Source organism: Physeter macrocephalus, chromosome 10, assembly GCF_002837175.3.
Source record: "Physeter macrocephalus isolate SW-GA chromosome 10, ASM283717v5, whole genome shotgun sequence".
NCBI lineage: Eukaryota > Metazoa > Chordata > Mammalia > Artiodactyla > Physeteridae > Physeter > Physeter macrocephalus.
Genome location: NC_041223.1, coordinates 12,013,691 through 12,026,092, shown reverse-complemented (window position 1 = coordinate 12,026,092; position 12,402 = coordinate 12,013,691). Strand labels below are relative to the sequence as shown.

General features: G+C 47.8%; 1 protein-coding gene across 4 annotated transcripts in view; it reads left to right on the top strand.

Annotated features, from left to right (window-relative positions):
* The window catches only part of TIAM2 (TIAM Rac1 associated GEF 2), a 49,559-nt gene that overhangs the window by 20,631 nt on the left and 16,526 nt on the right, over nt 1–12,402 (top strand). For 3 of the 4 annotated variants that reach the window (XM_055087423.1, XM_028494804.2, XM_028494803.2), the window contains one exon: nt 5,278–5,378. In XM_055087423.1, the coding sequence (XP_054943398.1) occupies nt 5,278–5,378 (101 nt within the window). Of the gene's footprint in view, nt 1–5,277; nt 5,379–10,483; nt 10,564–12,402 lie in introns of all 4 variants that reach the window. The other variant, XM_055087424.1, reaches the window with a different exon arrangement.

Here is a 12,402-nt window from a genome sequence, read left to right as displayed (position 1 = left end):
CAAATAAAACATTTTTGATCCCAAGATGAGAGTCCCAGTTAAATATGCTACATTATTTATTGAAATGCTGTCTTTTAAATCGCTCTGGTGAGTGTATTTCCTTTTTTCAGGAAGTGAGGGCGCTAATATTCCCTTTGCACCTGCTCTGGGCTGTGGGCTTTTTGGTGCATTCGGTGTCCTGTGATGTCACTGACCCTCCCAGAGGTGAAGTTGAAGTCCTGGCCGTGGAGAGGGGCAGAGACAGTTCTCAGCAGCTGAGGTACTGCCCACCAGTGACATTTTGGAAGTTTATGGGTCTGTTTTTGGTTTTCATAATGAATTGGGGGAAGGTGGCCCTTAGTGTTTGGGGCCGTGGTGCTGGCTGTCCTGCATGTTGAAGTCAATCCCTCACACTGCAGAACCGTTCTCCTGGCATTCATGTAAGTGAAAACCATGGTGTAATTACTCGAGCCAAGAACCAGCTCCATTTTACAAGTGAGCACAAATTATTTTTTCCCCTCAGCTGCAGGGTACTTGGAATTTTATAGGCGTGCACAACCCAGTAAATCAACGGGAGCTTGACCTTTGTTTTGTTCAGAACTTTGTCAAATGTCTTTGCCCGTTCGGAAAATCATGTCACCCCGTCGGTGTGATGGCAGCGCCCCGTGGGCATTTAAATCTCCACCAAGACACCCCGGCCTGGGTCTGTGATGAAGCTGAGACATTCCCCGTGATTCTCTGTGGGGCAGGCTTTGCACAGCTTCGTCACGGTTTCTAGAGTGGTTGTACCCAAGCATTTACATACTGAAATACATATTTTTTAAAAAATTGTTACTTTCCATTTATTTTTCCCCTTGTGTTACTATTAAGGCATATATTATTTTTTTTTTGTGAAATTATGTGTGGAGGTAGATTATGTTAAGAAAGAATTTTATTTCAGGAGAGTAAAAGTATATATGATCAAAAGGGGGGCTTTGGAGCCTATAGTATTGAGAATCAGTGTACAATATGCTTTGAAGCACAAAAAGTGTAGTTTCAAAATAATTCCTGTTCTCATTGCCTATCCTTTCAGTCTCCTTCAAATGACTCCTCAAGCCACAAATTGAAGCAGAGCTTTTCCTGATGCTGTGACTACCATCATTTATTTCTCAAAAAAAATCTTAACTGTATTAAATAGGGGGAAACAAACGCTCTCCTCTCATGTTAGTTTCTTGTTTTTGGCCTCGGGATTGATATCATCTCGAGATTTTAACTCAATTCCTGTTACAGTTGCTGTTCGTGAGAACACAGAGACATGCTCAGACTTTCTCGCTTTTCTGGGAACCAGCTCTCTGGCTGCCGCCCGGGAAGAGCACCTTGCCCACCCTCCTACAGCTGGAAGCTGCCTGGTGTCTCTGGGCACTGCTGGCGGCCACCTGGGTGGGTGTCAGGGACTGGGAAGAGCTTGTTGCCTCTGCCCTTGCTGCCTGGTTGAGTAAGGAGGAAGCAACCAGCAAGACGGGGTGACGGGATGGCATCAGCCAGACGAGCCCAACATCCCGGCTGCGTGCTGAGCAGAGAGGTCCCCGAGGAGAAAGCAGCAGGCGGGAGACGGGCGGGGACGCCACCAAGCCCTCTTCCCGGCCCCCAGTGACACCTGTTTCCTGGAGTTCCCCTTTGCACGCATCAGACTTAGCGCCCAGACAGCCTGCTGCTTCTTACAGGCCTGGGGGAGATAAATGGCAAAGCCCACGCTCCTGCGTATTAACTGTGCTCAACTGGACTTGGAAGGGATGTAAATGCAGACTTCGAATTCACGTTGTGAGCTGTATGGGCGAAGCGACCTTAACTTCAGCGTTCATCCTAACGTTTCCATGTTTAAGTTGATACCCAGGATGTTACTTGAACACACGTTTTGACCTTTAATTATAAAGGGTTTGGGGTTGCCAGCTGCTTGGCCGACTGTGATACCTGTGGGGTCTGTACTGAAGCTCAGAACAGGAAGACGCTGAGTGACTAGGGCGTGTCGCACCCGAAGCCCCGCGTTTCCCTTGTTGTCGGTGGGGAACTGCAGGGGGTGCAGGCGCCTTCCGGGGCAGCCTGCCCGGTGTGCCGTCACGCTCCCAGAATGTTTGTTTTAGAGGAGAAAGGTGTCCGAGGCTGGTCTCACGTACGGCATCTGACCCAGGACCTGGAACTCTGTGGGTGTGCGGTGCTCAGCTCCCATCCGACCAGGGAATAAATAAACGGACCGAGTGGCCCACGTGGAGGAACAGAGCCTGTGGCGTGGAAAGCCGCAGCTCTGCTCACTCGCCTGCTGAGTGTCAGCAGAGTTAGGTGCTAGATGTTCCGGATTGCTCGTCCTCACCCCAAATTGTTAATTTCCACGAGGAATGAGATGAGAAAGACAAAAGAGTGTATTTACCGGTTATAAATAGATGTCTTGACTTGGACTTGTAATTTTTCATTATTTACAGTCACGTTGGCTAAAGACGCTGCCGGAGCGCGTCTGAGCATCTGTCCTGCAGCAGCTGAGCCCAGGGTGGGCGGTGTTACGGCCCTGGTAACACGTGCCCCGTGTTCCCTGGTAGGGATCCAGTGCCCCAACATGTGTCTAGTGAACAGGGCCGCACGGAGCCTCTCCCAAGGTGGGAAGCCAGTTTTTGGCTGGGAGGGGAAGGATATATTTACTCACTCTAGCAGCTGGCGCTCAGGATGTGGGCAGAGTCTAAGTGGGGCTATGCCTAGGCATTTGGCACCCAGGACAGGATGTCAGCGCGGTGCCTGTTTAAAAGAGCTTTGTAAATAAGGATTCGAATTTTACCGGCCTACGCTTTTTTTTTTTTTTTCAGCCAGTCTGCTATTCTCCCAGAACCTACTTTGTTCTCATTTCTCCTCTAGAAAGAACGTGAAGGACACACTGCTTTTTACAGACAGGGATGCAGGTCCAGTTGAAACCTGAGGCTCCTGGACCCAGGTCCGCAGCTGTGGACACTGTCAAACTAGGCTTCCTCGTGCTTTGCCATCTCCAGGACGGCGCAGGCCCCCTGCTGGTGGGGTTGGAAGGGGCATCGGTCACCCCCGAGGCTCTGTCGATGCCCAGCTGCCGGTCAATCTCTTGAAATGTGGGTGGCGGAACAGCTCGAGACGTCCTCTCCTGCAGACCTGCCTTCTCAGGGGTCCCCGGGGCCAGCTTCGGCGAGAGCTGGGTCCTGTGATCCTTCCTGTCCAAGCCCTGCCTCAGAGAGGACCCATGCCACACCAGGGGCCTCCCTGAAGTTAAGGGGCTGCAAAGGGGGCTGCAGAGCCCCACTGATTCATAGTGAAGCCTTTGGTCCTGGGGTGAACAGGATTTTGAGAGGGAGGGCATGGCGTGTTCTGCTAGCGGGAAAACACTTCGCCTTTGTAAGAAGTGAAAGGCGGTTCTGGGAGTTTTCAGCGTTTAAGGAAGTTCCAAAGTTGTGTGAATATATTGAAGCGATGACTCAGAGTTTGCTTCCGCTTTTGACATCAGCCATGTTATTTTCTCCAGCAAATCCATCTGGCGCCTCCGGGCTGCAAGGCTCCTTGTGGCCGTGCCGTCTCTGAGATCTTCAGGGGACTTGAGGTCACTTTCATCTTTGTATCCCCAGAACATAGTAGTACATACCTGACACAGAGCAGGCGCTGTAGAAATCATCGTCACGAATAAATGCATTGATTGTGTGTTGTATTTCCTGTACTTAATACAACTCTTTGGAAATATTGGAGCTTTTTATTTATAAGGTAAAGGCAGCAATAATGCAAATTTGACTCTGTTGCCTAGGTAATGTATTTTTACATTGCGTGGCGTCTGTGGCATTGCTCTTTCTGGATTTCCTTGTGCTTCTCTGGCTGTCGCTTCTCCTGTCCTGCACACTGTGCCTTAGCCGTTCCAGGGCTCTCTCCCTGGGCCTCTTCTTGTCCCATTCTGCACCTTCTCCCTGGAGGCACCATCCGTCCCTGTGGCTTCACTGCCAAGTGTATGATGATGGCTCCAAAGCCACACTCCTGTGCAGACCTTTCTTGCACTGCTGGACTCCTGGGTATGTTGCACTGGATGGCCCACATGCATCTCAAAGTCAGCTTTGCCACAGCTGAGCTTGTGACTCGCACTCTCAGCCCATACTCTTCCCAGCTACCCGGTCACCTAAGACATAAAAGCCTTCCTACCTCCCTTGTCTGTATCTCCTGATGTGAAATAGGCGGCATGGTCCTTTTCTGGGCAGGGTTAGGGTGTTAGAAGAAGTAAAAGGAAGAAGAAATTGGAGCTCCAGAATTCTGTAGACCATTATGACATTTTCTTTAGGTCTCCTCTTGTGTAGTGATTGGTGATAATCAGCCTGGATCATGGACCAGCATTTCTGTCCATGAGTTCCATCAACCTCCTAGGCCTCCCATAGCTTCTAAAGGTCTCCTGGAGACCACTGTCCTTGCCTCCATCATGCTGGATGGTTTGCCAATGTCTATCCATGCCTTTTCTGCCTAGATCAGCTCAGACAGGTATGAGATTGGTGACTTCTTTTTGTAGCTGACTAAGATCAGAAACCATCTGCTTTCACCTAGTTGAGAGGATAGTCTACCAAATACAAAAGTTAGAATGAAGATCTGTGTAATATTTTGATCGAGGCTGGTCTTTCCATCTGTCTTGAATTTGTTACTTGGAGAACCACTGGAAAGAACTGTTGAGGATGGCATATGTGTATAAGTGTAGGTTGGAAAGCCACATGCTCTGCTCACCTTTTATATTGTTTCTTAGCCCTTACTCTGGAAGTTAACAAAGGTTTACTGTTCCTCTTGGGACTTTCAATTTAGGATGCAATTGTGGTCGATGCCAGAAAAAGAAGAATTATGCTTGCAAATGAGCAATTTGTGGACTGTAATAAGAATCTATGGTGTCGCATCATTGGTTTTCCCAGATATCCCTGGTGATTTTGCCCTCACTTAGCCAAAAATCAAGGAAGGAAAGTACCAACACTGTACAGTAGTGTACTGAGTGAAGTTTGCACAGCGGTGACAAGGGTGGCCAGGCATTTAAGTCACTGTTTTGATTGGTCATTGGCCTCCTTTGACCAAAACAGGCAGATGCTGCTTCTTAATTAGCCAGAGCCCAGATCTGTTTTAGAAGACCAGCTGTGCGTACGGTAACGTCAGTACCACTAAGGACAATGATGTCCCACCTTCTAGGTTGTTAGTTAATTTTTTTCTTTCCTCTCTTTCCCTATCTGAGCCTCTAAGTCAGTCACTACTATTCTTTGCAGATGGCCAAACTCGCCTATGTTTTTGTCACTTTTCATGCAGATTTCAGCAATGTCCCTGACGTCACAACTGGCCTGAAAAGGAGTCAGACTGATGGCACGCTGGATCAGGTCTCCCACAGGGAGATGGAGCAACCGTTCAGGGTAAGATGCTGTCCCAAATCTCAAACGAGGACCTGGCAGGCAAGTGTTAATCCCCACCTGCACCTGGGGTGGGGAGAGAAAGATGGAGTTATCCTATCCCTAGGTACAGCAGTCAATACAAATTTTTTTTTTTTCTTTCAAGAAAATAGTTTCCTTCTTTATTTGAAGTGAAGTACTAGTAGGAATCCTTGACCCTGGCGCAACCTCCTGCATGACTTCTGGCAGGCCGCCAAAGAGTACTGCAAACGTGGCCATTCGTATACTAGGATGGTTTGACAAGGAAAGGCTAAGCTCAGGTGTTCTGAGGGTCACATAAAATTACTATTGTATTCGTTTACTACATTTATTTTTGGCTGAAGATAAATTATTTTTGGAATGTTGTCATTTTGTTATAAAATATATAAAACATAAAATTTGCCATTTTCACCACTTTTAAGTGTACACTTCATGGCATTAACGTTCACAGTATCGTGCAAACCATTACCACTGTCCGTTTCCAGAACTTTTTCATCCTGCCAGATAGAAACTCAGTACCCGTTAGACAATAACCACCCATTCATCCCACCCCCTAGTCCCCCGGAAACCTCTGTTATACTTTCTGTCTCATTTGCCGATTCTGGTTACCTCGTGAGTGTGATCGTACAATATTGGTCCTTTTGTTTCTGCATAATATTTTCAAGGTTCATCCATGTGGTAGCATGTATCAAAACTTTACTGCTTTTATGGCTGAATGATATTCCATTGTGTGTGTATATATATATATATACACACGCACACACACACGCACACACACACACACACACACACTACATTTTGTTTATCCATTCATCTATTGATGGACACGTGGGTTGTTTCCACCGTTTGGCTGTTGTGAGTAATGCTGCAGTGACATTGGCATACAAATATCTGTTTAAAAGCTTGTTTTCACTTCTTTTGGGTATGCCACTCAGAGTGGAATTGCTGGGTCATGTGGTAATTCTGTGTTTAGCTTTTTTGAGGAACAGCCCAACTGGCTTGCACAGATAGCACTGCGCCGTCTTACATTCCCACCAGCAGTGTACGAGGGTTCCAGTTTCTCCACGTCCTCACCAACCCTTGTCACATTCCATTCCTTTCCTACATTTTTAACTGTTCTTAGTTAGCTCTCCTTTCAGAAATTGTCTGTCTGACATGATCTTTGTAAGTACACAGTCCTAACTGACTTTGAGATTATAACTCTGTTTTATATTTCTTCCTTTTGTCTTAAGTACAAAACAAGAATGGAGGAAATGTAAACTGTGATGGGTATTTTAAAAAATTTATAGCAGGACCACACCCCAGTTGGGTTTAAACTAATACTCCTAGGAGCCGGTCCTTGGCTGACTGGCCATTGGCCCAGCCCGAGGTGACTGGTGGAGATCAGTGCGGACGGGTGGGTCGGGTGAGATAGAGCCTGCCAGCTTCAGAGCAGGTTCAAGTGGCCACTGGCACCTGGCCTCACCTCTCTTCTCTGTTTCCCTTTCTTACCCTCTGAATTCCGGCCCCCCCCATTCCCTCTCCACCTCCTCCCAAATCTCCCTTTTCTTTCTTCTCAATCCCTCATACAAACCAAATACCCAGCTACTTTCACTGGCCTGGTTATGCCCCCAGGAAGTCATTTCTTTTACTAACCTGCAGTCATCAGCAATTTTAGTCTTTCTGCCCTGTTCTGTCTCTGCTGGCTTCTTTGCTTGTGGGAACCCAATGTTGTAGCTCAAATCCATCATTTTTAGTCTTTCTGCCCTGTTCTGTGTCTGCTGGCTTCTTTGCTTGTGGGAACCCAATGTTGTAGCTCAAATGCATCATTTTTTTGGAAGCAGTGGATCCTAGAGCATCGAATAGATGTGTTTGGATTGCTTTGTCTTGACTTTTTTAAAAAAGGCACATGCTAAGGCAACACTCAAGAAGCTACAGGCTCTCTATTTAAGGTCAGCGTGGCTGTGAGGCACTGGCGCAGGTGGCAGCTTTGGGGAGATCATGAACGCCATTAGGGACAATGGTTTCCTCTCTGTTACAATGTTTGTTTGAGTTCCCCATTAAAATTCTTAAGGAGGAAGAAATTAAATTCTTTTCCAGGTTTTATTTTATGTGAAGATTCAATCAAATAAATCTGCAGCAAGTTACCATGTTGAGGCTATTTCCATTTCTCTTACTTAATGCCTCTTATAACTAAACAAAGGTTTATAAGATGAACATTGGAGCATCAGTTAGAAATTTAGAAGAGGGGTGGAAGCTGCAGTTCAGCTTGAAATTGGAGCTCTCTGAGCTCTAATTTTCATTGCTAAGATGATTAAAGGAGAAAGCAAAAGATACCAAGGAACACAGAAGAAAAAATATTAAAGAATATTAGCATGTTAAGCATTTGCTGTCAAATTCCTCTCAAGTCTATAGAGTAGTTATCAGCTCACCTTTTTCAAATTTGAAGATATCTGTCTATAATAATGGATTTCAGTATATTTTTTAAAAATCCTAGCAAATGCCTAGCAGCTACTCGGTGTACATATTCTTAGTTCCTTGGGGAAGAAAGAATCTGTGATCATCAAAAGTGATCACTGTGATGGATAGTAGTGAAAAGGAAGTTTTGAATTGAAGAATTAAAAAATAAAATTTCTCTTCTGTTATTATGTTTAGCCTCCTAGAAACAGCAGGTTATATCTAAAAGCAATGCTTTGCTATTTTCCAAACAGTGATTTGGGAGTTTTAGGATGCCTGTCCAGCGGGTGCTGGTCCTGGGTCTTTCGGGATGGCCCTGGCGCTGTCCCATGGTGCCCACAGGAGGTGGTCACTCCCCAGAGGGGAGACCTGCCTCTGGTTCCTGGGCTTCTCGTGCTGGCCCGTCGTCAGCCTTCTCAGGGGTCATTAACTTCTTTTCAGATAAGACCCTGGTTGAACCTGGGCTGTTTGGGATATTTTTACTAACAATATTCTACACTTGAGAATCAGGAATAATTTCCCTTGAAAATCAAATGCAGCCTGGCTTGATGAAGCACAGCTGTAAGTAGGGCTTTTGACAGCCCCGCAATTTCTGCAAATGGTTCATAATTGATTGCCTTCTTTCTCCTCAAGGGTGCCTATTACTGTCACAGCTCTTTGTGTGCCCCTGTCAACCTCTCCGGTGTGGGGAATTTTTCTTTCCAGTATTGTTAGCAAGCAGCTCGCACTACTGTAATAGTTTGGAGTTTGAAAGGAATAAACAGTTTCTTTGGAGGTGAGGGGGTTGAAGGAGTTTCTGGTTTGTTCTGGGAACTGGAGGTGTGTAAAGCAGTCCCCACAGAAGTGAAGTGCCGCTTGCTTTGTTTGCCACCCTCTGAGCTGGCTCTGAAGATGTGGCACTTCGTGGTTCTGCCGTCTCCCTGTGTGCCCTCAGCTGGCACCTTCCCAGAGCAGGCGGGTTCAGGGCATGGGGTGGAAATCCAGAGCAAGGGGGTGAGCCTTCCCCAACCCCCAGGCTGCCTTGGAGGACGAGCTTGGTGGCGCTAGGAAGCCCTTGTGAATGTGACTTGAAAGAACAGTTTGGGATTTTTTTCACTGCCTGGGGTGAGAGTGAGAGAGAACGTGTGTATTACTCATTTCCCAGCAGCCGACTTAGATGGAATCATTTCTCCCAGAGGGCGCAGGTTTCTTTGAACTTTTCCTTTCTATGTACAGCATGTAAGTAAACAGGGCTTTGATTCTCAGGGATGTGCATTCTGGTCCAAATGTAGGCATGCTTGCATGGTTTTCTTTTCTCTGTCTTGAAAGTTGATTTTACTCTAAAATGTCTAAAGACTGCTATGCAGACAAGATAAGCCTGTCTTTCCGGGAAGGGATCCTGGCAGTAATCTTCAAGCGCTCTTTACAGCTCAGGATTAAGAGAAATTCTTTTGGATACTAGTTGTTGGGTGGCACTGTCAACTTTTCCTTTCTCATTCCAAGGATGCATAGGTCTCTAAATGGATCTCTGAAATAGTTTGTCCTTTTGAAATAGAAAGGCCTAGGGAAATTGCAGAGATTTACTCTGTAAAATATGTTTGAAAAGAGAGAAGGATAATTTGAAGACAGTAAATAATTTCATGCTTTGTCACATTTTCTTGGAGTGTTGTACATACTTGTATTGGGCTTAATGCTGTAAAAGAAAATCCACAAGAGTGAAACCCGTTTTCTATAAGGTAAGCAGTGTTTTACCTTAGTTATTCCTGTTTAAATGTTTTCTTTCAAATTTGTAGAAAAATTTTATGTAATCACCTAGGGTAGCTTTGGCGGTGATTATTTTTGCAGTTTGTGGGCGTTGTGTTCATAGAACAGAGAGCACTGAGGACCTGGAGACGTATAACCTTGACCGCTGGGTGTTGTTGCTCTTTGCAATTTAATCATGTTTATAGAATATATTTTGCCCTGTTTATTTTTTCAAGGTAGAAAAAGGACGTGCACTGATGATTAGGTTCTGGTACCCAGCATGAACATAACTTGCGTTTAATATTTAATGCCTGCTCACCCACTTAGCTTAACCTTTTGAGTTTTTTGCATGAATTGCTTTTAAGAGCTCGCATCTCTAAGAAGCTACAGGAAAAGAAGAAGATTTGTGGATCGTGTGATTTATTTTTCAGCACTTTAAACTATGTATCTTTCTTACCTTTCTTTGAGTGTCCTGCATTATTTCAGGATCTCTTGGTTGTAAGATGCTTTTGTTAAAAAGTCCAGTGAAGATAGAATTTATTTGTAAATAGTAGTCTTTCTACATGGCTGCTGTTGAATAGATTAATATAATCATGATCCTTTTTCAGAAACGAAACATACCTATTTCTAAATGCATGCTGTCTGACAGAATTCCTGTAGGAACGAACAGAGAGGTTGCATCCTTACAGCAAACCCATTGTCCCTGAAAAATGATTTGGGGCCTGTTGTTCCCCGGTAGTGAGTATTACAATAATCTTTCACAGTGATTCAATTCCGGGTAGCCTTTTCTTGTAGGTGGTGGTATAATAGAAAGAGCCCCTGATCTCAGTAGTTGGAAACCTGAATCTGTGTCCTGGGCCACCAGGCTTCACCACTGCATGCCCTGGGGCAAGGTACCCCGTCCTTCTAAGCCTCTGTGTCCTCATCTGTAGGTACAAATGACAATAGCTCCAAGCCTGTGTAGTGGAGAGGATCGTGGGTGACGAGAAGCCCAGACCTGAGAGATTATTAGGTAAGCGGCAGCCCCCCTTCCCGACGTGGCTCATACATTTGCACGTTTTGAATGCTTTTGCAGTCTGCTCACCTAATGCATGACTTAGCCACAAGGCTGCCTACCCAGACCTCTTGAAGTTCGTGTCTGGGGTCAGATCCTGCTGAGCTGTCCCCTGAGATAAAAAAGAACTGGAAACCAAGGGCCTTGGCCGTGGAGTCCTCTTAGCTCTTGGTCATCTGCATGGAGGCAAAGCCTGCCCGTCTTTTAGCTTATTTTTCTGAGGTAGACTGTTGTGAATTGATGACCTTTTTCTAAAGGGCTGTTCAAATGACTGAATAAAAGCAGCGTATGTTAGGTTTGCCTTCATCCTTAGCAGGAGTGAGCTGGGAAGGAGAGATGCTTAGGAGGTCTTGCAGACTCTTCGCCTTCTGGAAGAGAGGCATCACTTCAGGGCAGAGAGGGTCACCAAGGGCACAGAAGGACACAGGCTGGGAGAGATCAGAGTGGAGCTGAGTTCCCCATTAGGTCTCCAGTGCACTGTTCTGCATTTCTCGCACCCTACTTCCTTTTGGCAGGGACTTGGGGGCAAGTTGGTGAACTTGTTTGAAACGACTGGGATTCATTTTCATTGGCGTCTGAAAGTCCATTTGATCTCTTTGTAGTTTGCTGGATTTTTTTTTTTTAATTTCCCACTTTCCTAGCTTCAGGGTATTAGCTCCCTGCTCTTCTTGGCCCCTCCTTGATCGTTAGGGCTGATGTGCCGGGGAGATGCCAAGTCTTTGCTGGAGTGGCAGGAAGGGACATCACTGTCCTCTTTGTGGCCAAGGATCATTTATACACTCTGTCCCACAGGCTTCGATGCCACTCACAGTGTCAAATGAGGGAAGGAAAGAAAGAAAGAAAACCAAATCTCAGCGCCGGGCGTGGGCGGGCCCCTTGCTAGCTGAGGTGTGGGTGCCATCACGGCCTGCGGCGGGAAGACGCCGAGTGGGCGGCTTCCTGGCCGCAGCCTGGGACAGGAGGGCGTGCCCAGTGGAGGAGGGGACACGGTGGCAGGGGGAAGAAATCTCACCGGTGCTGGCCTCTGTCTCCACTTCCTCTCACGGCCCCTACCCCCATCGACGTGGCTGTGGTCCTAAAGGGGTCTGTGTTAGGCCCGGTGTGTCCCTGGACAGGGCACGCCGGCCAGTGGAAGGGGGCTGTCACTGCTGGCTGAGAGCTGTGGGCCACCTGGGGCCGGAGACCCAGAAGCTGCCCCCAGCTGGGTGATGCCTGACGAGGGCCCAAAGGCCTGAGCCTCTGCCTTGGGGGCTCCTAGAGCTCCGATGCGGGGCTGGCTCGCCCCGGGGGCCGGGGCCCGGGGACCCCGGGATGCTGCGGGCCAGCCGCAGGGGCGGCGTGAGACCGGGGCCCTGCGCTCACGGGGGATGTGCCCGTGCGCAGGCAGCAGGGCGCGGGGAGCCCGGCGGCGCAGGTCTCGGCTCGCGGAGGCCTGGGGCCGCCGCGCCCCCCGCTCTCCGGCTCCACCTGTGAGGTGGGGACCCCAGCACCCGAGGGCTCACTCAGCCGCCTTCCCTTTGTGCCCCGGTGGCGGGGGCTTTCCTGTGAACTCGCTGGCTCCGTGTCCCTCTGGTCTCTTCCTTCACTCCGTCCTCCGTTGTCCCCAGCCCTCTGCTTCCCCAGCCTCCGTCCCCTGCTTTCTCGCTCTCCTCCAGGCTCTCCCTTTGCATCCTGTTTTTCTGGGCAAAAGGAGAAGTTGTCATGGCGAGGCATCTGCAGAGTCACACAGTGGAGAAGGAGGAGGAGGCCCCAAGCGGCGGCGGCGGCGCCGTCGGGGCCCGGCAGCTAGACAGACGC